We start from the raw sequence: 25983 nt of genomic DNA, 5'->3' as shown, positions 1-25983 counted from the left end.
TTTTTTGGTGGAACCAGGGATTGAACTCAGGCCTTTGTGCTTGCCAGGGAAGCGCTTATTCCACTGAGCCATCTCCCTGGCCCCCCAGAACATTTATATTCTAACATGAAAAATATTCAGTTACTCAGTGTTTTTTCAATTTTGAAAAGTAGAAAATGTTCAGAGGGAGCATGCCTTAGTGGCATACCTAGATTGCTCAAAACCTGAGGTTCAATTCCCAGCACCAAAAAGAGAGGTGGAAAGTAAAACACTAACAAACCCTAATTCCAGTGTTATTGTTACATGTCATCCCCCTTAACCCTATTCTTTAGGTAATTTATATGATTCAAATAATTCTCCATACAATTCTTAGACTTGAACACTTACTAAGTGCCAGGAATAACATTAACATGAACAACAACAAAAAGATGCGCATTTTGTCATCAGAAAACATTGTAAAAAAATAAAGCATTGTAGTCTTTATTCTCTAAAAGGATAACTAAAGAGGACAGAATTTTTGCCAAGGAAGGAGGAATAGATTCTTCAGCAGACCAGAAGAATTATCTTTTTGACAGGAAGAGCCACATGGTACCCTTCACAGAATTAATTGACCAGTTATTTATTGAATTCTAGCAAGTGGCAGGCATTATACTAGATTATATTAGGCACTCCCTAGTGGAGACTAAGATCCAAATATGAAGTCCCTGCATTCCTTGCACTCATTCTCTATCAGGACAGGCAGACACAGGAATACCTACCACATTGTAGTACAGTACTTACTTTTGGTTTAGGAATACAAGTGTGGGCTGGGTGGATGATGTTTGATTCAGATCTTAAAGTAAGTGCCCACTGGGTGAAGAAGATGGGGAATAACAGTCCACATGAAGGAAAAAGTACCCATGGAACAATTTAATAGTCTATAGTGGTGATGGGGAACTTTTTAGAGACCAAGTGCCCAAACTGTGACCCACTCATTTATCACAAAGTGCCAACACTGCAGTTAAACCTGAATGTTTAAACCTGTGATACTGAGGTGACTTGGCTCACAGACTAACAGAGAGGAGGACCCTTTGTGTCCACTGTGGCACTTGTGCCATAGGCTCCTCCCTGCTGGTCTATAGCCTATGTCTTCTTGAGAATACATCTGGGAAGGAATAGCCTGATGCTAGTCACAGGTGATTGAGACTCGGAGGCTACAGACAGAAAGGAATACAGACTGTCTGTGAATTCAGGGAGTTAACTGGGCCTACATAGTAAAGGATCTTTCCAGGGAGTGCCATTAATCCTATGAGCATTTGGGAAATCTTTGAAGGTTTCTAAGCAGGCAGTAGGCCACAAATAGAAATTAATTACTAAAGTCTCTCTTATTAAGTAAGAAATTGAAAATTGACCTTTTAGATGTTTTAGTAACAGTTCCTAAACCAAGTATAGGAACAAGAGGTACTCATTTTGCAAAGTATTTTCAAATGTTTATTTTCTACTATATAACTTCTTTATCCATAAAGATGGTGTATAATCCCAAAAAAGGAAAAAAAATAAACACAAAGCACTCAACACATTTGTCTATATTTAGTGGTAAGTGCCTATTTAAATCAGGAATCCATTTTTTTTAAGAGACATGACAATAAATATCTTGGGCTTTGTGGATCAAGAAGAATTGAGAATATTATGTGACTATTTATATAACAAAAGAGAAAACTGCCCTGATCTGCCTTATTTGCTTGGAGTAGGCTGTAACAGTTTCTTTGACTCTAGTGGTATCATCTGTAGTCATTCATCTAACCAAAGAAATTGGCCCAAAGGAAAGGAGACACCAAGAAGCAGACCTCCACTAGCACTATTTCACTCAGTCCCACTCACACCCACAATACCTAGCTATCTCAGTTTGGTTTGCTGTCTTAATAAGAGGAGTTTTATTGAGCCTCTTACTCTCAGACTGAGAATACACCTTTTGGTACCTAGCATGTACCGACAGGGTCCCTGGTGTACATGATGCCCAGGTCCAGGGAAGCCCACTGGCCAGGGAGAAAGGCTCTGGGAGTGCTAGGCTTAGAACTTGCACCTTAGGTTGGTCATTGAGGGTCACACCGAGAGTATATAGAACTGCAAAACATTGGGCTGGGGAGGGATACTTCAGGTAGAAGCCCAAGAGGTTGCTGAGCACACTAAAAATGCATAAGACAATTCCCACAAAACAGAATAGTATTGACCTAAGTTGTGAATATTGTAAGGTTCACAAATTCTGATCTACAATAATCATAAAAGAAAACTACTTTAAGCCAGATGTGGTGGTACACACCTGCATTTTCAGTTCTCAAGAGACTGATGCAGAAGGATCACAAGTTCAAACCCAGCCTGGGCAGCTTAGTGACTTAGTGACACCCTGTCTCCAAAAAAAAAAAAAAAAGAAGAAGAAGTAAATAAAAAGATCTGAGGGTGTAGCTCTTTGAAGGCCCTGAATATAGTTTCCACCATTACCAAGAACCCAAGTTTAAAAAACAATCTTAGTTTGACCTTCCAGTGACTCCATTCCTCTTAGTAATGGTGTCTTCTCCCATAGATGATGATTAATTTTATTTTTGTTTCATCCATTCTTTGTCCTCAATTTCTATGATTTTTGAATCAACACACATACATAAGGCAGTAATGTCTATCAGATGTTTATTATATACTACACATGGCACTAAATGATTTATAGGCAGTCGTGACAACACTCAGAGTTGGGCACCATTGTTATCTCCCTTCAAAGACAAATTTGACACTGAAAAATTAACTTTTCCAAAGTCACACAAATAGAAGAGCTGGAATAGATATATAATCAAAGTGTACTATAAGGTATACATGATAATATTTCCTTCAAAATTCAAGTGATTAACAAATCTTCTCAAGCTTAATTATAATTTAAGCTTCATATCAATCTATGGTTAACTTTTCTAAAATTTTACTGGCAGAGAGAAAATGAGTATCAGCAACTTCTTAACTTTTTGTTCCATTCTAGACTATCATCTTTATAAATAAATCTACAATAATCATAAAAGAAAATTGCTTTAAGCTAAGTGTGGTACAAATAAAAATCTCAAATAAAAATTGCTTTTTTCTTTCCAGAACTCACCAGTATTTCTACAGATTTAACCGCCAACTTTATAAAAGCACAAATACTTAGTCACATTTTGGAAACTTCCCTCTGGAGTCCTGATTGAACTCAAACCAAGACTCATTAGACTGCCTATGCTGAGTATACCTGTTAAAATGTTGGACATTTTTCTATCTTCTGATAATATTTATTGCCAGAATATTAAGCCATAATAAACTGCCTTTCCAAATAAATTTTGTTTTAAAATAAATTTATTTTTTATTTTTAAAGAGAGGAAAAATATTATTAAAACAGAAAATATTACAAATGATACAGAATTTCACTGAACAAAATATGAATTTGAGTATTTGTTGTATTACATAGTGTTGTCTTCAAATTAGTTGTTCAGACTACCAGATATATACACGCAAAATTCAAAGAAAGAAAAAAGAATTAAGAGAAAATGGAAAAAGAAGATTAAAAAAAAAAATTAAGCGTTAACTGCTCTTTTCCACAGACCAGCAGAAATCCACAGTACAATTATCCAAACCATCTTGCTTACACACATAAATATGTCTCTGTCCCCTACTCCTTTTCCTGTCCTTCTCAACTCAGTAATTCCTTCCTTTTGAACAGGTTCATTCCCTTTTCCCAGTATCTATTTTACCCTTCAGATTTTATTTACTCTTTCAGGTTCTTACCCTAAGGAAACAATACTGTTTGCACATGTAAATCTGATTTATTTCACTTAAGAGTATGGTGTCTAGTTGCATCCATTTACAAATAAAAGCCTCAGATATATACTTTTTTTATATAGCTGAACAATCTATTGTGTAAAAATATCACATCATCTTTATCCAATCCTCAGTTGATGGGCATCTGGGTTGCTTCCAAGTAAAATAAATTTATTATAAAAGTAAACTTAGTGTGGAAGCATTCCAACTCTCTTAATAGAAAATGATGTCTCACACAGTGAGTTAACATGGACATATGTAAAATTTCTACAGAAGTTGACATGGGAAAGTGAAATTCCTTGTATTCACAATCACAGCTTTTATATATTCAATGTGGTATAATATGCTATACTTTGTAGTAGGTATGTATGCTTACAACTTTGGAGACTCCTGTTTTTCCCAAGGATTTAAAATCTGATTTGTTGTATATTATATTTTAATTTATTTTTACAATGCCACCTGAGCATGGAGGTGCACACCTATAATTCCAGGACTCAGGAGGCTAAGGCAGAAAGATCACTGAGTTCTAGGCCAGCCTGAGCTGCATAGTGAGACCTATCTCAAAAATAAAAAAAGAAAAGTCATTTTTGCAATAATGGGAATAAAACCTTGGGTCAACAGCATGCTAAGTGCTCAACCTTTGATCTATACTCTGATTGCACTTTGTTTTTCAGATAGGGTCTCACTATGTAGCTCAGGCTGGCCTTGAATTCACTATGCAGTCCAGGCTGACCTTGAACTCATTGTGATCCTCCTGCCTCAGCCTCCCAAGTGCTAGGATTATAGGTATGTACCACTGTCGTGGTTACTTTTTTCTCACTGCTGAGACAAAAATACCCGAAACCTAAAGTTAAAGGGAAGAAAGGTTTATTTAGCTCACAGTTGGGTTGCATTTGTAGTGCTGGAAAACATCAAAAACAACAAGCAAAAGGAAAGAGATAAGTTTCTTTCCTGGGAGGTGGCAGGGCAGCCCTTGCAGAGGGGATCAGGGTAGAGAGGGAGGACAGAAAAGAAAGAAAGAAAGAAAGAAAGAAAGAAAGAAAGAAAGAAAGAAAGAAAGAAGAGAAGAGAAGAGAAGAGAAAAGAAAAAAGAAAAGAAAAGAAAAGAAAAGAAAAAAGAAAAGAAAAGAAAAGAAAAGACAGAAAGACAGAAAGACAGAAAGACAGAAAGACAGAAAGACAGACAGACAAGATCAGGAGGTCTGGATGGTGTTCCAGCAATGAGTTTATTTTGCTTCAAACTTTATATACAGAAAATCTTGATCCTGTGCCCAACATTTGTCCTAGTTAACTCTAAGCCTTCTTGTTTTTCTTGGGCCAGAATAGTTTCCCAGGGCCAAGCTGATAAACAGAAGACTGCACATTCCAGAACACTGAATCTGCTATTGGGCCTCTTGCCCAAACTGCGGGTCAAGGAAGCTAGACACGTTGCCACATTTTATTTCCTTATCAGCTTCTTCTGCAAGGTCAAGCCTTTTTGGGGTCTGGCCTCCAATACTTTTCTTCATATTGTATCTGATCTACCTACCCTAGGGTGGCTATAGTACTCACACCCTTAATCCCAGCATTGGACCATGAATCAGTCACAAACTTTAGATTCAGCTACCTGTGAAAAGCCTGCCCCACCCAATGACCACATGAGCCTTTGGGTGGACATCTAGGAACAAACTACATCTTTCCCCTCCTAACTCTCCAAAGACTCATGTACACCCCTTTATGCAAAAGGCATTTGGTCCATCTCTAAGAGTTGCCAAAATCTTAACAGTTTCAGCAGAGTTCCAAGTCTTTCTTGGAGACTGAAGGAAAACTGTTAGCTATGAGCCTCTGCACAAATGAAAAGAAAGGCATATACAATATTCATTGGGGGCTGGGGAAATAGCTCACTAGAATAAGCGCTTGCCCGGCAAGTGCAAGGGCCTGAGTTCAATCCCCAGTTCCGACAAAAAAAAAATTCAGTGGCACAAAATGGATATTTCCATTCTAAACATTACAAATGAGATACAAAGGAATGGGACCAAAGCAATTCCAAAATCCAGCAAGGTAAACATTAAGTCCAATACTTCCATGTGCAGCATCCAAGGGAATCTGTGGCAAGATGTAAACTCTAATAGGGTTGGGTGGTGGCTTGGCCTCTATAGAACTTCCAGTGGTGGTGGTGGTAGTTCCCATGGTCTCTCTCTGGGCAGACTCTGCTCCCTCCTTGCAGTTTTTCTCAGATGATCCATATTCCTAGCTTCTCCAAACTTACATTTCCACTGCACCATTGGCTTTACACTCACAAGCTCACTCTGCTCTTTCAGGGGTTCACTGCTTAGCCTCCTAGCTCTTCTGAAATCTGGGTGGGAGCCTTACTGACCCCACAACTCTTCCATTCTGCATGCATCTAAAACCAGTGCCACAGTGCTGCCAGTTGTAGTAGTAGCCAGACTTCCCTCTTTCTTGGCTGTAGGGGCAAGGGACTGAATAGCTAAACACTCAGTACCCAATTGTGAGAAACAAATTCTCTAGGCTGCCACTATTCTGGAATATCGTGCTCTGAGTACAACACTTTGGATCGGCATTTCCAAAAATTATAGCTGTTTTTATAAAAAAAGTTAACTCCTATCTGAACATGATACCACATGCCTGTAATCCCAGCACTGGGTTACACACTAGTGAGGTCAAGGACAGCCTGAACTGCATAGAGAGATCATGTCTCAAAAAAATAAATAAGTGAACCCAAGCTTGAAGGCTTCATGTATTACAGATGTTTGGATGAGGGGACACAATTGGAAGAACATTATGATAAGTTAAATAAGCTTATCATAATGACAGGGATGATGGTGAAATTCAACAACAGAGCATTATCTATCATGGACTAAGTCAGCAATTTATATGCTGATATAAATTTCTTTTTAAGATATATGGTACCAGGTAAGCAGTTGTTTTAATAATTGTAGAAGTACAGTTAAGAACCCAGAGAAGAGTCAATTAAATGTACTGTAGAACAAAGAACATTGTAGAGAGTATTTACATGAACCTATAGAAAAGCTTTTTATTATATAATGGCTAATCCATTGTACTAGTAAACCTGAATTTTTATCTTTGGTAAATAGTGATTCTTAAAAACTGATTAGTTTTAAAAAACTGGTTAATGAACCTGTAGTATAACTAGAAGTAGAAACTAGTTACCCTGCAAAAAAAAAGAAAAATTCCTTTAGTCTTATGAACACATGAAGAGATGTTAATATATTCTGAAAACAAGCCTGTCTGATTTATGTTTTTCCAAATTTTAAGAGGAACATTTTTATAGGCTGCACAAATATCAGGGGTAAGAGAGATAGTTCAGTAGTAGAGCACATGAAGCCCAGGGTTCCATCTGCAGTACTCAAAAAATGATAGAACCTGTTGGGAGCTGCTCAAGCTGGAAATTGATCATGTGTGCAAGCAGGACTAAGGCCTCAGTGCCTAGTGCCGTCTAAAGCTGCCAAGCTGCCTCAGTCCTGAGAAAAGCATCCATCCTGCCTGGTTGATGTCAGCTATTAGTCACTGGGAAACCTTGTGTTACATGGTACTAACTTTGCAAAGGTATTAAATAAACAACCTTACTGTTATGGGGGGGGTGTTCATTTGCCAATCAGGCTACAGGTCACCACCTGGCCCAGATCTTGTCTTCTTGTTTATCTTTTCCTCATTCCTGCTGCCATTTCTCCCCAAGGCACACTAAAAGACCAAATGAGTCCAACAAGAGCCCTTACCTAGAATGTACAAGATTTTGGATTCAATTTCTTTCCCTTTTTTTTTGGATTCAATTTCTAGCATGACAAAAAAATAGAAAATTAAATGTGTAAATGACAGAAAGTGAAATATCCCTACAACCCTACTTCTATTCTTCAGAAAAGAATAGTTCTAGAAATAGGCACACACTAAATCATATTATATTTGTGTCAGTCCTTTTGTTCATATAAGCATTAAATGAAGCTGGGTGTAGTCCCAGCTATTTAGGATGCTGAGGCAAAAGAATCTCAAACTGAAGGTCAGCTAGGGCAACATAGTATCATAGTCCAGTGTAAATATAAAATTTACACTATTTGGAGATATACAAAGTGCTCACATATTTGCATGGATTTTTTTTTTAATGGAACTGGGGATTGAACTCAGGCCCTCACGCTTGCCAGGGAAGCGCTTATTCTACTGAGCCATCTCCCTGGTCCCTGCATGGATCTCTGTATACCACGAAGCATCTTTCTTTTTCCACTTAACATATATTTTGTAGATCCTGTTTCCTATTGATGAACATGTTGGTTGTATTTATCTAAGAATTTTTTTTTTCTTTTGGAGACAGGGTCTCACTATGTAGTCCAGGTTGGCCTTGAACTCACTACATAGCCCAGGATATCCTTGAACTCTCAGCTGTCCTCCTACCTCAGCCTCCTGAGTGCTGGGATTATAAACATGCATCATCATACCCACACTAAGAGATGTTCTTAAGTAACTGTCTTACTTTTCTCCTTGTTGAGACAAGATACCCTCTACTTGGAATTAGAGGAGGGAAGGATTGTTGCAGTTTCTAGAGCTTTCAGTCCATGGGATTGGCTCCAGTGCAGGGTGGCACCACAGTAAGGCATGGCAGAGGAGAAACAGTTCATAGCACAGCGAGCAGAAGGAAGTAATACAGTGGAGGAGGACTTTAACCAACGAAGCTGACCTCTAAATTTCATCCAGGTTGGGCCAGCAAGATAGCTTAGTGGACTAATCCTTGCTTTGGCAAGCACAGGGACCAGGGTTCAGTCCCTAGTCCTGCATGCCAAACAGCCCCACCCCTGGGCGACCTGATCTAGTGACTAAGTCTGGGCATGGTGGTATACACCTTTAATCCCAGCCCTGCGGAAGTTCAAAACAGGAGGATCACCATGAGTCCAAGCTACATAGTGAGACCTGTACCAAATACATAAATGAAAAAGATAAAAATAAATAAATAAATTCCATCCAGGTTACCTGCCCTTTAGGGGATAAGAGCTAGGAATGATTCCCACTATTGCCGCCCCACCAAGGGAAAATGAAAATAAGAAAATATTGGTTTATATATAATATAATTAGTTAATAATTAGTTTATATATATAATGTAATATAACCTGATTTGGTGGAAAGAAAATTTAAACTCAGTTCTTTTATGTTTTAGTCTAGCCTCTGCTGCTAATTAGGTATACGATCTTAGGCTGGTTACTAATAATTTTTGCTAGTTTGGGGTCTGGGAGGAGCACACAGGTTTTCCATCCTGTCCTGCCTCCCTTCTCTGCAAGTTGAGGATTAAACGTGGGGCTTTGTACTTAGTTACAATGCCTAGTCCTTTTTATTTTGAGACAGGGTCCCACTAATCTGCCCAGGTTTACCTTAGATTTGGGATCTTTCTGCCTCAATCTCCAGAGTAACTGGGATTACAAGCATGCATCACTGATAGTTCATAGCACTGTTTCTTAAATCACAAGGTATTCACAAAAAAAAAATTCTTTTGGATAAGTTCAACTTTTACAATGAAAGACTAAAGTGTAATTATTGAATTATTTATCAGTTTAGTTACACTTCTGATATGAATCATACCTATGGATTGTATTTATTTATTTTTCTTTGTTGGGGTGAAAGGAGAGATTATTGCAAAAAAAAAAAAAAGCCATTTTAAAGCTCCCTTGTGAGCTATAGTGCAATTATTTACTTTGCTTTTGAGACACTGATTACTGCCCAACGTTCCACAAGCACTGTAGACAGTGGTACCAAACGGAGACAGCAGGAAGTTGCTGACGTCACACTGTTGTACCACAGAGCTATGCCATATAAATGAGGATCGAACTCAGGACCTTGTGCTGGCCAGGCAGGAATTTATATTCCACAAGTTGCTGCATTAGGTTATGTATTAATAGTTCTCTATGTTTCCAAAAGTTCATTTGGCCTTAAGTACTAAGGGGCGGGGTGTGGTGGCGTCCATTTGTAACCCCAGCACGACTGAGGCTGAGGCAGAGGGACTGCTGCGAATTCAAGGTCAGCCTGGGATACAGAGAGTTCAAGGCCAACCTGAACTACATAATGAGACCTTGTCTGAAAGAAAGAACTAAGGGGAATGGCAGTTTTCAAGCTTTGGCCTTTGTTGCTCCCTTTGCCTGGAAAATCGTTGTTTTGGTGGTCTGGCTGATTTATTACTTTACCAATTTATGTTTGGATTTCAGTGGTAAAGCACTTGCCTGGCATGCACCAGGCCCCAGCTTCAATCCTTAGGTGGGAGTCAGATGAGAAAATTATGTTTAAAGGATAAGCCCTCTGATTTTTCTCCACACCCTGAGGCTTCTGGGTAAATCTCTGGGAGTGTACAGCATTTCCGAGAGGGTAAGATTATCTTTGGTGTTCTTAAACATAAACAGTGGTACAGACCCCAGGCTCTGGATCACACAGCTGAGCTGGGATCTTGTTTCTCTGTGAGAACTTCTGTTAAAAATATGGTCTTACCAGGGATATAGCTCAGTGGCACAAAGCCTGCCTGGCAAGGGCAAGATCCTGAGTTTGATTCCTGGTACCAAAACAAAAAATACGGTGAGGGCGGGGACAGGGGGAAGCAGGCCTTTAACCCCTAAATTTGAGAGAATGAAGTCAGGGATCACTGTGAGTTGGACAGCCCCTATTTCTTAACGAGTTCAAGGCCAGCCTGAATTACAGGGAGAGACCATCTCAAAAAAATTTTAAAACAGAGAAGAAAAAAGACTCTTGTTCCTTCTATTTGTTTCAGGGTGGCTTGACTCCCCAAAACCCAGTACTCAGAGGGTTTGGGGGCGCACAACTGTCCTTCCAGGGCTCTGAGAGGTAGTGCTTCGCCGGTGAAAATTAGGCATTTCCTGAAACGGTGGGAGTGTAGCTCCCCGCGCAGGCCCTGGGTTCAATCTCAAGTGCTGGGGAAACAAAACAAACACGACACAACGCAACACAACACACTGATAATCACGGAATCCTCAACAACATTTAGCCCTTCTCGGTCGTGCGGGAGGGGCAGCGCACGGGGCGGGGCAAGTCGTCCCCGGCGAAGGAGGGGCCTCCGGCGGGGAGGGGCGGGGACGGCTGGCGTGGCGCTCTAGCCCACGACCATAGACGCTGCCCCTGTGCGGACCCTGATTGGCTGAAGGCCGCGCCTCGCGAGGGCGAGTTCCGGAGCAGGGGCGGGAGCTGGAAGGAGCACGATTTCCTGGGCCAGGCCGAGCTGGCTGGCGTCTCCCGCGGGATGGCAGCCTCGCTGCTTCGCACGCGGTTACCCCCGGATGCACCCGCTTCAGCACCTACGGTAGCGGCGTTGGGCGCCTCAGGGACAGGGTAAAATTCGGACTTCTTTCGTGTGAGAGTGTGGGACTGGAGTAGGAAGAACAGACTTGAGCGTCTGGGACAGAGCATGTGGGATAAAAGCTCTTGCCTTGTGTGTGGTAGCAGCACGGGTCTCAGTTCGCGAGCGTGAGCCGGTTCCTCCTACGTGGGTAAAGGAAATGAGCGTAAATACATCTGTTATCCATTCCAGTCTCTTAGCCATCCACCGCTCTGGATCCCTCACAGGGACCCAGGCCTGGGCATTGCCTTGTGCTTCTTTCCTCTTTCCTTCCGCTTCTCCGTCTAGATTGGGAAGGGATTTTTTTAGACCACGAATTGGTCAGCCCAGTGGTGTCATTGATGACAGATGCAAGACCTAAAATTGTTTCGAAATTTCTTTTCTACGCACGTATTTAATTCAGTAGCCTTTATCATGCTTAATTTTTAGATTTTCTAACTCCCATGAAATAATTGGGAGTTTAACTTTCATTGTCCCGACTATGCTGCCTTTTCTTCACTGACCTGTGTTTAAATAAAAGCAGATCTTGTAAACCACATAGTATAATGTTCACAATTCTCCATTAAGTGCGTTCTCTGACAGAGACAGGGGGAGTAGAGGTCTGTCCAGAGACTGACCTTTTTCTCAACAGAGCTTACAGTGTTCGTGTGAGAGAGAGATAGTAAATTGGCTAATAAATACACCAATGAGATAGTCTTAGGTAGTTGAAAGTGCTGTGAAGAAATACAATACAACAGGATAATGAAGGGGTAGAGGAGAGGATGGGTACTGTAGATTTCTGGTGGGGAGGTCCTGATATTTAAGCTTCAGCTTGAATGTGGGTAAGAATCTAACCTGGTGTAGATCGGAGAGGATTGCTTATGGTAGTATGAAGAGTAAGTGAAATGGGAACCAGATTGACAGGTTTGCAAACACAAAGGACACTGCTTTTAGTAAAACAAGTGGTTGGAGATGAAGTCAGAGAGGAGGTAGGCAGCGACCAGATGTAAGACTTTGTATGATTAATGTAGAAACTTGGGGGGTTTTTCTAAGTGCATCTGGAAAACTACTTTTACTGAGTGGAGAATGGATTACTGGGGGGAATGAATAGACTATTGAGGAATAACAGGGAGACCATTTAGGAAACTATAGCATGCATGCATAGTGAGGTTGAAAACTGGTGAATATTTAAATATAGAAAGTTTATTATAGTAAAAGATACATCACCACTGGGCTGTGGAGGATTCTTGAAGTCTCAGCACCCAGGAGTCTGAAGTGGGAGGATCTCTGAGTTCTAGGCCATCCTGGGCTACATAGTTTAAGGGAAGCCTGAACTACAAAGTGAGACCCTGTTTAAAAAAGAAAATGCATATTGCTCTCAGTACCCTCAAAACACTCGCCCTTGCTTTGAACACATTTATCCCACTGTTCCTGCCACTTCTGAAGCAGTCTGGAAAGTCTTTGCCTTTAGTTCTGCTGTTGAGACTGTCTCTATATCATCAGTCAATTCAAAGCACCTACCTTATGGTCATTCTGACTTCAGTGAAAAAAGTGGATGAGGACACACCAAAGGCAATTGCTACTGCCTTTTTGTTTTATGTTACTCAACAGTAGCAATCACTATATTGTTTTAAATCACATCTCAGAAAAACAAAAGACAATCTCCAGAACTGCTTCAGAAATTGGTAAGAATGATGGGATAATTGTTAAAGCACGGGTATTTTGCAGGGAGCTCATGGCAAGTTGTCCTAATGGTAATTTTTTTTTTTTTTAAATTTAAACATTTACCTATATATTTTTGTCATGCCTTGTAGTCTTACTGAATGACCTGGTTCAATAAATGTTCTTTTATTCTGTGATTCTGATTATTGAACCCATGGCCTCTTGTATTCTTGTCAAGCGCTATATTAGTGACCTACATCCCCAACCCTAGATATATTATTCACTGTCAAGGATGTAATGGCTTGGTAATCTTGGTTCTATAGAGTTTCAGATGTCTTTGCATTAAAGAATGATTTCTTCGGTTCTCCTCCAAGAAAAACTGTTCGGTTTGGTGGAACTGTGACAGAAGTCTTGCGGAAATACAAAAAGGTAAGAGATAACATGTAAAGCAAGGGGCCGAGGAAATGGCTCAGTGGAATAAGTGCTTCCTTGGCAAGCGCAGGGACCTGAGTTCAATCCCCGGTTCCACAAAAAAAAAAAAAAAAATTAAAGATGAGTCTAGGAGGGGCCGGGGAGATGGCTCAGTAGAATAAGTGCTTACCTGGCAAGTGCAAGGGTCTGAGTTCAATCCCTGGTTCTACACAAAATAAATAAATAAAAAAGATGAGTCTAGGAATTGGGGGTGTAGCTCAGTGGTGGAGCATGGAAAGAAGGACAGATAGACTAGTATACATAAGGAAATGAGTTGAAGTCAGGTGTGGTAGAACATTAAAAACAAGCTGGGGATGTAGTTCTTTTTGAAGTCTTGAGTTTGATCCCCAGTACTGCTGTGGGGGGAAAATATTACTAGATTTAAATGTAAGTGCATAACTATAGCTAATGTGAATGGCATTTTCCCCCCAACTCCCCCTTATCATATAAATTTAAAATATTTATAGTCACGATTTGATAATTACAGAGGATATGTGAAAGTTACAAGGTTCCTTCTGCAATTTCATTAGATGTTAAGGTATAATTACAAGGCCTGCCATTCAGCAATCAAGAGGCTGAGGCAGGAGAGTCACTACACACTCAAGGCTATCCTGGACTACACAGTGAACTCAGCCTGAATTGAGTAAGGTCTTGTCTCCAAAAAGAAAAGTCTTGCTGTTGATATTGTATAGGAAACCACAGCGAACATAATTTAACCTCTCCCCCTTCTTGTTCAGGGTGAAACAAATGACTTTGAATTGTTAAAGAACCAGCTATCGGATCCAGATATAAAGGTAATTTTTTTTGTTTGACAGGTAGCAAAGCAGTTATTAACACTTTATACAGGCATTATTTACACATTTGGTCCTGTTCTGTCCTTCAGAGCTTGCTTTCTCATGGTGTCTGACTTTAACCCAGTGATTTTTTCACCCAGGAACAGTTTTACTTATTTGGGGTTAGTTGGCAGTGGCTATTTTTGTTGTCACGACTGGGAGGGAGGGGTGCTGCTGGCATTGGATAGATGATAGAGGTGCTGTAAAACAAATAAAGCAATGGAAGTTTTCTTTTTTTTTTTTTTTAACATGATTTAAAAGAAAAGTTTTAAGTAAATATGGAAATATTTTTAAAGTAAATTCAATGAGTTCATGTACCAGAATCACTTAGAATACCTCTGACCCAAAGTAAGAACTTTGTAATTATTGTTACTTTTTGTTGATTATGTACATGTCTTCATTTCTTTTGTCTCCCCCCCCCCACCCCCCTTTATTGTGCAGTTCAGGCAGGCCTTAAGCTTACTATGTAGCTCAGCAATCCTAACTCACCCTTCCAATTGCTGGGATTCTAGGTATCCATACAACCAGGTGCAGTGATCCATGTCTGTAAACCCAGCTGCATGGGAAGAATTGCAAGTTTAAGGTCAGCTTGGGTAATTTAGTGAGGCTGTCTCAAAATAAGAAAATAAAAAAAGGCTGGGAATATACTTAGTGCAAAGGCCCTGGGTTCAGTCCTGACTAAAACACAGAAACACAAAAGCCAAAAAAATCCAAAACTGCCTCATGCCAATTCTATCAGTGGATCTACTGGCCAGCTACTTTTTAACCACCTCCCCTGTAGTATTTATGATCCTCTTGACTCCTGATCATTTATATCTATTTGTTCTCTTTTCTAAGTTTTTAAATTTAGTGTTGATTGGGTGTCCAAACTTCTCTGTCTATAAAAATCTGTAGCTCATTTCTCATGGCTCCAAACTTGTTCTTCACTTCCTGGTAAATGTGAATTGTCACAGGTGCTCCAAATTAGCAAATCAAACACATTTTTTCTCTCCTAAATCCACTCCCCTACAGCCTCCTTTTATGTTTAACTATTGTCTTCGATTCTTTTTATTAAAGAAAGATACAAAATTTCAAAATGATGTTAAAATATTTAATACATTGCATATTATCTTCAAAGTAGTTGCTCAGATTACCAGATACAGGTAGGAAAACTTGATCAAACAATATAAGCAAAAACCTTTTCAATGAGCTAATAGAAATTAGTATAATCTTAGCTCTCGTGTGTGTGTGTGTGTGTGTGTGTGTGTGTGTGTGTATTTTTTTCTTCTTCAATCCCATTTCTTTTGAGCAGTTTCTTTTCATAATATTTATTGTACATTTTGGCTCTTACTCTTTTAGTTTCTTACACTAGGGAGGCAATGCAATATTTGCACTTTTGGGTTTTTTTCCCTTTTTTTGCAGTACCAGGGATTGAACTCAGGACCTTGGGCTTGCCACGCAAGTGCTTATTCTACTGAGCTATCTCTCTGGCCCTAATATTTGCACATGAGAGTCTGATTTAATTTACTTATGATTATGGTCTCAAGTTGTATCCATTTAACTCTGTTTATCCAGTTCTTTAATTAGAAGCCTTTGAGTTTTTCTGGACTTTTCATCCCCATACCTATTCACCAAATCCTTTGAGGAAAAAAAAAATCTGTTTCACTAATGCTCTTTTGTCTAGATTCTTGTGGTAACTCTATGGTGGTTTCTAGGTTCTGTCCTCTATGCCCTTCCTCCAGATTTATCCCCAAACTACAGCCTAATTTATCTCACTAGAACACAATTCTAGTAATGTCCTTCTCTTACTAAAATAACTTCATGCCTGTGAAAGAATGGTCAACTTTTTAGTGTAGCTTACAACATATTTTCTATCTTCATTCTCAATAATAAAGATACTTCATTACCTCAATTTGCCACTTTTTCTTTAAGACAGGGTTTTGCTGTTTAGTTCAGTCTAGTCTTGAGCTCACTATGTAGCTTAGCCTGGCCTTGAACTCACCATGTAGATTAGGCTAGCCTTGAACTCACAGTGATCCTCCTGCCTTAGCCCCCTAGGTGTTAGGATTATAGGCATGTGTCGCAGCTGATCATTCTCCGCCCCCCACCCCCAACCGGGGATTGAACTCGCAGCTGATAAGTGTCTGGCTCACAAGGTCTTCTCTGACCTATCTTCTCTGCTCCCAAGATTTATCTGTTGGATTACTTAGCATTTACTCTAGGCCAGTAATGGTGAACCTTTTAGAGACTGAGTGCTTAAACTGCAGCCCAAAACCCACTTACTTAGCGCAGAGTGCCAACACTGCAATTAAACTTGAGTGTAAGATTTTAGCTTAAAAAAATAACTTGTATATTAATGTCTTTTGCCTTAAAACAAAATTACAATAGCACATGTGCCATGGGTTGGCCACTGCTGCTGTAGGTGAACTGAGCTACTTTGTGTTTTCAAACACAGTGCTTTTACCTCTGTAAGGAATGTAATCCCTAGAAAATAATTACTATTTATTTTTATGGGTTTTTTTTCTTTTGTTTTTTGGGGGGTGTTATTTTTTATTTTTGATGAGAAAGAAATAGCAATGAAATAATTTCAAAATAAGTTAGTAGGACAGTTACAATAATTAATACATTGCATATTGTTGTCTTCATAGTAGTTATTCAGAGTATAAGATGCAGACATGATCTCTTGTCTAAACCCTATTAGTACAAATCTCATTGAACTAAGAGAAAGTAGCTATATATCTATCCTATTTTTTTTTTTTTTAATGTGTTTTAGTACAGGGTCTCACTACATAGACCAAACTCCTAGTGATCCTCCTGTTACCAGCCTTCTAAGCACTGGGATTATAGGCAGGCATCACCACAATCTGTCGCAATCACCATTTCAGCAGGGCAGGAGCAGCAGCAGCACAGCACATCAGTGATCATACTCCAGCCATGCACTGTGCCTAAGCGGGCACATTAGTCCGCTGAGCTATCTGGCCGGCCCAAAACATAGTTACTATTTAAAGAAAGTTGAGGTATCACTTCCTCTTTAAAGCTGTCTCTGACTCTCACCTTCTTTCCAGTACAAAGACCAATTTCTTGGGCATATTTTATGGCAACAGATTCTTGACATAACAATACTGGGTGTGTCTCTGCTTCAGAGTATTAAATGAAGTTAATAACAGTTCATTACTAATGTACCAAAGTCTATGATTGTTTTACTTTTTGGTTTTCATTATTGATTGCTTTTTTTTCCCCCAGCCCTTACACCTCTTTTTTAAGTGGAAAAGGAATCAGATATATTTTACGTATCGTTATTTGTGACTAAAACAGGTATTTGTGCCTTAGTCTCAGTGAGCTGCCATTAATGTTATCTCCCCCTTGCCTTCCCTTTTTGTGGCCCTAGGGATTGAGTCTAGGGTCTTTGCATCTGTCTCTTACTCATTTTATTTTGAGACAGGGTCCTGCTAAATTATCTAGCCTAGTGCTTCAGCCTCCCATAGTGCTGGTGTAGGTGTGTGCCATTATATCAGTGTCATTCTTAATGGCTTTGGGCATTATGCAGTTAACATAGTGCAAAAGAGTTGTGAATTATTCTATTTTCTTACTATGTTACATGGAGTGTTATTAGAAAATAGTCAAGCCTGTGGAAGCCTGTAGATAGCACAGAGAAAACACTAAACAGTTAGCTGGCTGAAGGTGGGGGAAAAGTGGCAGCTCTTCTCTACATGGAACAAGGCATTGTGAAGAGTAGGTGTAATACAGCACTGATCCTGGTTGGAAAGGAATATAGCACTGAACCTGGCCCCTTTGTGTCTTAGTTCGGTAAGTTAAGTAGTCTCTCTTAATCTAGGTTGTCCTTTTTTTTTTTTTTTTCCATAATTTTATTGAGAAACAAATAGCAATGCAAAAGTTTCAAACCAAATTGGTAGGACAGTTTCAATAATTAACACATTGCATACATTCTTCGTAGGGGTTAATTGCTGTATAAGATGTGGACATGATATCCTATTTACAAACACCATTAGAGCAAATCCCTCTATAGGTTGTTCTTCTGTAAAATGAGAATAATTATCTGACAGTATTTAGGATTAGAAAAGGATATACCAGGTGTGGTGGCTCCTGCATGTAATTCCAATACTGTATGTAATTCTAGTTCTCTGGAGGCTGCTCACTGCAAGTTCAAGGCCAGATTGGGCTACATAGTCAGCTGAAGGTCTCTTTTAAAACACAGTCTCAAAAAAGAAAGCCAAAAGAGATAAAAAGTAAACACTATGCCTCAAGTTGGTATGTTCTCACTAAAGTATCTCTTTGAGTTTTGAGTGTAGGTATGACACTGAATTGCTTCTACTTAGGCTCTTTCCCCTGTTAGGCCTTACCAGGCATTAATTGTTTTCTTTTACAAATTGACACTTTTCCTGTAATTTTTTTCTCTGTGTTGCATATATGCATGAATATAAATGATGTCTTTGCATGGGCTGAGGTGTAGTTTGTGTCACAATGCTCTAGATTTGATCCCTATAACCAACCCCAAAAGAATTTTCACTTTACAGTTCTGACAAAAATTATACATCTCTTTTTAAAAAGGAAGTTTATCTCATTCTCTTAGTTACTCTCCCCTCGGTGCTTGGACAAATACCTGACACTCAAAATGAGGGAAGGAAGGGTTTATTTAGCTCACAGTAACTGGAGATGTCAGTCCATATTCAGCTGGCTCCAAGGCCCAGGGCACAAGGGGAAAGCAACCTTTCATGGAGTCAGCAAGGGAGAGGTAGCAGCAGCTCAAGCGGCTAGCTTCTCTTCCCACCTTACTTTGTAATGCAAATTACCTGCCCCAGGGCAGGTACAGCATCCACACCCACAATAATCAACCACAAGCTCCGGAAGCCTCCCCATGACTGCAGAAGGCTTTGGGGGGACACCTATACACAAACCTTAACACTCTTGGCACTTAAAAGTTTTACAGCAGTAATCTTATCAAAAATTTCATGGTATAATAGAAACAGTAATGATATTTTATGTTATTAGAGATCAAACGCAGGGCCTTGTGAACTCTAGGCAAACTACAATTGAGCTCCATATTCTACCTTAGAACCATTACTTACGTAAACACATCTGAATATGTTTGAACCAGCTGCAGGTTGGGTTGAGAAAAACTTATTTGTTGATAACACTGGTTCATCAGTGTGAATATAGAGAAAACAGTTAAGGCTCCTTTGTGAACTTTTTTTTTCTTTTTTCTAATAACATTACAGGGTCCTGTTATTTGTTATAGGCTGGCCTTGAACTCAAGGCTTGAACTTGGAGCAGTCTTCCTACCTTAGTCTTCCTAATGCTAGGTTTACAGGCATGTGACACCAGGCCTACCCTGGTGTTTGAATATGTTAAAATTCTGCAGTTTAAAAAAGCTCAGGTAGGCCAGCCAGATAGCTCAGCAGACTAAAGTGCCTGGTTAGAGAGGACAGTTGAGACTGGGCGTGGCACCTGAAATCCCAGGCTGAGAACTGGAGGATCACTGTGAGTCCAGTCTACATAGTGAGATCCTATAGACCCCATACTAAATATGTTTAAAAAAATTCAGCTGTCAGATGAGTTTGGTGATGCATGCCTGTGGTCTTAACACTTGAGAAGCTGAGGCAGGAGGATCCTCAGGGCAAATCTGGGCAGTTCATCAATTTAGTGAGACCCTGTCTCAAAATAAAGGGTTGGGGATTTAGCGCAGTGTTGAAGGCTTCAAGTTTAATCCCTAGTACCAAACAAACAAGTCTTGTATTAACTAGGTTACCTTTCTTTAAAACAGGAAAGTTGATGACATTTTTGTTCGGTACTCAATTTTTTATTTTTAGGTTGTTTTTTTTTTTAAGATTTATTTGGTACACACGGTACCGGAGATTTAACCTGGGTCCTTGAGCTTGTCAGGCAGGCAGTTAGACTGCTGAGTTATCTCCCTGGCACCCTCAATTTTTATATAATTCCAAATTTGTTGTTTCCCACCTAATTTTATCAGCATAATTATTATTATCATATGAGTATTGCTCGGGATGTTTTCCTGACCTTGAAGTGTATAAGACAAGGCAGGTGATCTATCAGTGAGGCAGTGCTGTAACTTTTTAAATGTTTTTTTTTTCTTTTCTTTTTTTTTTGAGACAGTTTTTTGCCTTGTAGTTCAGGCTGACCTTAATCTGGCTGGCCTTGAACTCCCAAGGGCTGAGATTGTATAAGTGTTCCTAGGCCTGACTTAGGGTTTGTTTTTTTTTTTTTTTTTTAATTTTAAAACAGTTTGCTAAATTGCCCAAACTAGCCTTGAATTTGTGATCCTTCTGCCTCAGTCTCCCAAGTGCCTGGTATTATTGACACGTGCCATTATGACAGATACATTATTTTCTGTTACCTCAGAGGATTTGTAATTTTGTAATTTTGAAAGTACTTTTCTTTATTTAAGGATGACCAGATCATTAATTGGCTGCTAGAATTCCGCTCTTCTATCACGTACTTGACAAAAGATTTTGAGCAGCTTATCAGCATTCTGTTGGTAAGTTCACTGTTTGTGACTAGTAGGAGGTTCAGTACTTTGAAAATAGTTTGTATCAATATAATGTTCCTCTCCTTCCAATTCTAGAGATTGCCTTGGTTGAACAGAAGTCAAACAGTGGTGGAAGAGTATTTGGCTTTTCTTGGTAATCTAGTGTCAGCACAGACTGTCTTCCTGAGGCCGTGTCTCAGCATGATTGCTTCTCATTTTATACCTCGTAAGTGGTTACTGTTTGACTTGTTTGTTTTTCTCCTTTATCTCTATCTCTCCCCCTTTTCTCCCCTTCCACCTCCTTTTCTTTTTAAGGTTTTTTTTTTTGTTTGTTTTGCGGGGGGGGGGGGGGGGGGGGGACAAGGTCTCACTCGGGCTCCTGGTGATCCTCCTGATATCTGCCTCCCTAGTACTGGGATTACAGGCATGCACCACCATGCCCAGACTCCATTGCCAGCTCAGTGTGCCTGGGGTAGGTCCAGCATGGCATGTGGTGCCAGGGATTGAACCTTGGCCCCTGCGCTTCCCTAAGCAAGCGCTTAGTCCACTGAGCTATATCGCCGGCCCTTCGTTTTCTTGTTATAAAGAAAAGTAGTGTGTTCTGCTCATTTTTCTGGTCCCTAGTCAAAGGACCATGCCTGGTAACGGCCACCTTGCTGGCAGAGTGCTAAGGCAGCATAGGATGTCACAGGCAGGAAGAAGTGGACATGCATATGGTGTTTTTGGTTTTTTGTATTTTAAATTTCTTTTTTAATTTGGAGATTTTGTTACATGAAAGATTCTGGGGATGCATGTTGGCATTCTGGCAGACATTTGTGGTCCCCTAAGGAAGTATCTCGATTAATTTATAGGCGATTTAAATTTATTGTTAATTTTTGGTGGACTGTAATTTGCTTTTTATTTCTTTTTCTTTTTTTTTTTAATACCAGTTATGAAACTCAGGACCTTAGGCTTGCTGGGCAGGCACTGTGCCACTAAGCTATATGTCCCACCCCTGTCAATTGCTTTATTGAGCCTCTGATAGTCTTAGAGCTTATCTAGGAACTTATATCTGTTTAAAAACTTACCATGTTATATACCCCTAGTCCCCAGGAATACACTCAATGGTACTGAGTTTGGACTATTAAAAAACAGCTTGTTTTTGTATATTTGTTCATTGTCCAGAAGAATAACATAATTTTTTTTTCTCTCTAAAAGCCCGCGTGATCATTAAGGAAGGTGACATAGATGTTTCAGATTCTGATGATGAAGATGATAGTAAGTATAAAAGAAAGCATAGAAGGGTTTCCTGTGTCTAGAGAATATATGCTGAATAATAAAATGTACTGGTACCTATTTTAATAAGTAAATGTCAACAAATGATAATTTTTGGTGGGGTTTATATGGTATAATTAGCATTAAAGGTACAGTTGTAATAAATGTGTTACTAATATAATCAGTCTATTTTGTCTTCTTTGATAGTTATGGAGAAAAAACTTCAAATTATTTCTCTGAGAAATTATTATTTTGGTTAGCAGGTGTTCTTAGCTTCAAACATTTTTCAGTTTTCGGTTTTGCTTCTATGTTTATACTCTGAACTTTCTCCTTCTAGATCTTCCTGCAAATTTTGACACATGTCACAGAGCCTTGCAAATAATAGCAAGATATGTCCCATCGTGAGTATATTTTTGTTATTTTGAATTGTGTATTTCTTAGAATTTTAATTAGGTTGGGAGTATTGCTTAGTGATAGAGTGTTTGCTTAACATATGCAAAGCCCTAGGTTAAGTCTTTAGCACTACAATAACAATTCGCATTTATTAGTAGATAATTATAAAATGTTGATAGTGTCAAAACTTAGGTTGTATGTTAGCATTGTATTGATGAAACATCAGGGCGTTAGCAAAAAAAGTGCTGCTTGTTTTCTGTTCATTATCTTTAATTGCTTTGAATTTTTTTTTTTTTTTCTCCAAATGCCTTCAGGGCAGGTTTGGCTGGCTGGAGTTTTGGGGATCAAACTACAGCAACCTGAGGCTGACAGCTTTGTGGAAGCAGCCACTTAAAGAACTGAGCTAGGGCCAGGCCCCCATTGCTTTGAATTTATATGTAGATAAATTCCCCAGTTTTATATAGTAGTTACAATTTGGCTTTTTTCTTAAACAGACATGTTGGGTGAGCTTCTAGTTCCCTCTGCAGATTTGTTAACTTAAAAAAAATCCAAGTTGGTGATTTCTCCCCTTTTTAAAAATCATATAGGTATGAGAAATGCTTTTAAACTATAGTTCTGTTAAATTTTTGTGGAAGATTCCCCCCCCCTTTGATTTGTTATTGGTATTATAGCTAATAAAGCTTGTTTTCCTCTGAACTGTTTTTGGCTTTCTCTGATTATAAATTTAACTTTTAGCTGGTTGTCATAGAGATTTTGCTTTGCCTCCTATATCCATGTTTACTCTGAGAATGGAAACAGTATCTTCCTAGAAAATCCAGTTAATACAGATTTTTTTTTTTTTTTTTAATAGGACACCATGGTTTCTTATGCCAATACTGGTAGAAAAGTTTCCGTTTGTTAGAAAATCAGAAAGAACATTGGTAAGAAATTTTCATGGGGGAGATAATGGAAATAATTGGCTTGTGATTTCTTTTCAAATGGTCTTAGTCTTTTTTTGAAAAGTTATTTTTTAGATTTTTAACTTAAGGTTAAGAATTTGATTGCAACCAGGAATGTTGTGTATGCCTATAACTCCAGCTCTCAGGAGGCTGAAGTAGGAAGGTTGCTTTGAGTTTGAGGCCAGCATGAACTAATGGTGAGACCCTGTCTCAGAAAGAAAAAAAAAAATTGACTCCCAATTGCATTCCTAGCAAATGACTCCTGGGGATCCCCAGTGCTTCATTTTTCTTTCATTGATATGTTTATGTCATGATCAGAGTTCACTTCGGAAATATCTTTAGAGGCTTAATGCTTACCTAGATAAGAATTGCTAGAAGATAGCCATTTATATACTGCTAATTATAAATGTGTTATTTGAACATGAAATTTGATCCTGGTATAAATTTTGCTTAAGTTTTTGTGCAATATTTGTATTATCTTTGTAGTTTTCAATATCTAATAATGTTTACCTCCTAAACATACATCTCTATATAAGGTATTACATATATAATATATTAAGAAATAACTTCCAGTTATGTTTGTGGTAGTATGCTTCAAGTGGAATATTATAAATCAGTGTATTCCTTATGAAAATAGAGGCAAAAATCTGAACTAAGACTGAATCTCAACATATGAAAAGAATCATGCACCTTAAAAACAAAAAAAGAATCAAGCACCTTGACTAACTTAGATATTAACAATGTAAAGTTAATTTAGTGCCTAAAAATTAATGAACATAAGGGGATAGGGAGATGGCTCAGTGGAGTAAGTGCTTCCCTGGCAAGCACAAGGGCCTGACTTCAATCCCTGGTTCCGCAAAAAAAAAAAAAAATTAATGAACATACACTGTGTCAATAGAATGAAGGGCAAAGTCCACATGATCACTTCAATAGATACAAAAAAGTGTTTGACTCGTACTTTTAAAATCCTTTCAGAACAAAAGTACAAGGGAATTTTGCTGATAAAAGACACCTGTGAAGCACCTACAGAGTAACATACTCAAGTGGTATAAGACAAAAATCTTTCTCCCAAAACAAAGCAAGGGTATCTGCATATTGTTTCTAAAATGAGGTCTTACTATGTTATCAACATGCCTTGGCTGGGCATGGTGGTACACACTTTTAATCCCAGCACTCTGGAACCTGAGGCAGGAGGATCACTTAAATTTGAGACCATTCTGGGCTATGTTGTGAGTTTAAGACCAGCCTAAAGCCAGGCATTGTGGCACATCCCTCTAAACCCACCATTTGGGAGGCTGAGGCACAAGAAACAAACAGTTGCAAGCTCGAGACCAGCCTAAATGGCATAGTGAGACCATGTGTCAAAAAGATCAAAAAAGAAAAGAAAAAAAAAAAGGCCTCTTGAGAAACCCTCTCTCAAAAAGAAAAAAAAAAAATTGCTTTAAAAAACTGGTCTTAAACTAGAATATCCTTGGGCTTCAGCCTGCTGAGTAACTGGGTCTACAAGCACATGTCATTAAATATCTCCTCTTGCCAACTGTCTAGCCAGGGGTTTTATGCAATAAAACAATTTTAAAAGTATCCACACATAAAGGAAAAAATGAAACGCTAGCAGATGACGTAGTTTTACAGGTTACCATGAGAAATCCACAGAAAACCAATTAGACTAAATAAATTCAGCATGGACATATGATGTAAGGTCAGTATACAAATTCAGTAATGAGCTGGGATTTGGTTTACAGGTAGAGTGCTTGCCTAGCATGTGTGCATCCTAGATTCCATCCCCATCTACAAAAAATAAAATTACATATAAATCTTTTGTTTCTTTTTGTTTGTAGTACTGGGGTTTGAATGCAGGGGCTATCTACCATTGAGGTACATGCCTAGCTCTTAATTTTTAGCTTGAGATAGGGTCTCACTAACTTTTCCATGCTGACATTGAAATTGCATCCTCCTGTCTCAGCCTCCTGAGTTGATGCATTTATAGTCATGCTTGGCATTTGTGAAGCCCTTAGTTCTGACCCGAGTACTGCCAAATAAGTGTATGAGTTTCTGTATACAAAGATGAACTAAAAAATGGATGGAAGAGTTGGGTGTGGTGACTCAGCAAGATCCTATCTCAAAAATTAAAATGGATGGAATTAAATGTAAAAGCTCAGTAAAACTCTTAGAAGAAAATATAGGTGTTAAGTTTTCATGATTAAATTAGGCAGTAATTCTAGATATAACAGTGCACAAGCAGTCAAACGGATTAATTGGACTTAAATACTACTGTGCTTCCTAGATACCTTCAAAACATGAAAAGATATCTCAAATATTCTTGAGAAATATTTGCAAATAAAATTTGAAGAAAATATTTGCAAATCATATGGCTGATAAAGAACTATCTGTGAAAACTCTTAAAACTCAATAAGAACAAATAACCCAATTAAAATGGGCAAAGGATCTAAGTAGACATTTTTCCAAAATAAGCACATGAAAATTTCAACATCATTAACCATCAGTGAACTAGACATCAAAACTACAAGAAATTATTATATGAAATGTCTAGAATATAAAAATTAATAGAAACAACACAAGGTTGCCTAGGGCTGTATTGTTTTGTTTTTGTTTTAAGATGACTCCTGTTCCATGATTCTAGGCTGATCTTGAAGTCATTTTGTAGCCCAGGCTGGCCTTGAACTGTGATATTCCTGCTTCATCCTCCCAAATACTGGGATTACAGGTGTATGCCAACACACCTAGCGTAGACCTGTGTTTTTTGGACATGATGTATTAATGGATAATGGCCCTTTTTGGGGCTGGGGAGATGGCTGAGTAGAATAAGCAAGGGTCTGAGTTCAATCC

The 25983-nt window shown here is 38.9% G+C and overlaps 2 protein-coding genes across 3 annotated transcripts in view; both read left to right on the top strand.

The window, feature by feature from the left end:
* The window catches only part of LOC111813568, a 7213-nt gene extending 3902 nt beyond the window's left edge, over window positions 1-3311 (top strand). The window contains exon 2 of the mRNA XM_023704663.1: window positions 3085-3311. The gene's annotated coding sequence lies outside the window, so the exon portion shown is untranslated. The remainder of the gene's footprint in view (window positions 1-3084) is intronic.
* A 7654-nt stretch (window positions 3312-10965) lies between these two features.
* Window positions 10966-25983, top strand: part of Rrn3 (RRN3 homolog, RNA polymerase I transcription factor) — a 40842-nt gene continuing 25824 nt past the window's right edge. Inside the window, exons 1-8 of one of the 2 annotated variants that reach the window (XM_023704687.1) lie at window positions 10966-11115; window positions 13138-13192; window positions 13972-14028; window positions 20471-20560; window positions 20648-20777; window positions 21749-21808; window positions 22143-22206; window positions 23049-23118. In XM_023704687.1, coding sequence (XP_023560455.1) covers window positions 11027-11115; window positions 13138-13192; window positions 13972-14028; window positions 20471-20560; window positions 20648-20777; window positions 21749-21808; window positions 22143-22206; window positions 23049-23118 — 615 coding nt within the window. In that variant the 5' untranslated portion in view covers window positions 10966-11026. Of the gene's footprint in view, window positions 11116-13086; window positions 13193-13971; window positions 14029-20470; window positions 20561-20647; window positions 20778-21748; window positions 21809-22142; window positions 22207-23048; window positions 23119-25983 lie in introns of both variants that reach the window. The other variant, XM_004644499.2, reaches the window with a different exon arrangement.

This window comes from Octodon degus, unplaced genomic scaffold (genome assembly GCF_000260255.1).
Source record: "Octodon degus isolate 3935 unplaced genomic scaffold, OctDeg1.0 scaffold00200, whole genome shotgun sequence".
In the NCBI taxonomy this organism is placed as follows: domain Eukaryota; kingdom Metazoa; phylum Chordata; class Mammalia; order Rodentia; family Octodontidae; genus Octodon; species Octodon degus.
This window is presented reverse-complemented; position numbering and strand designations above follow the sequence as displayed.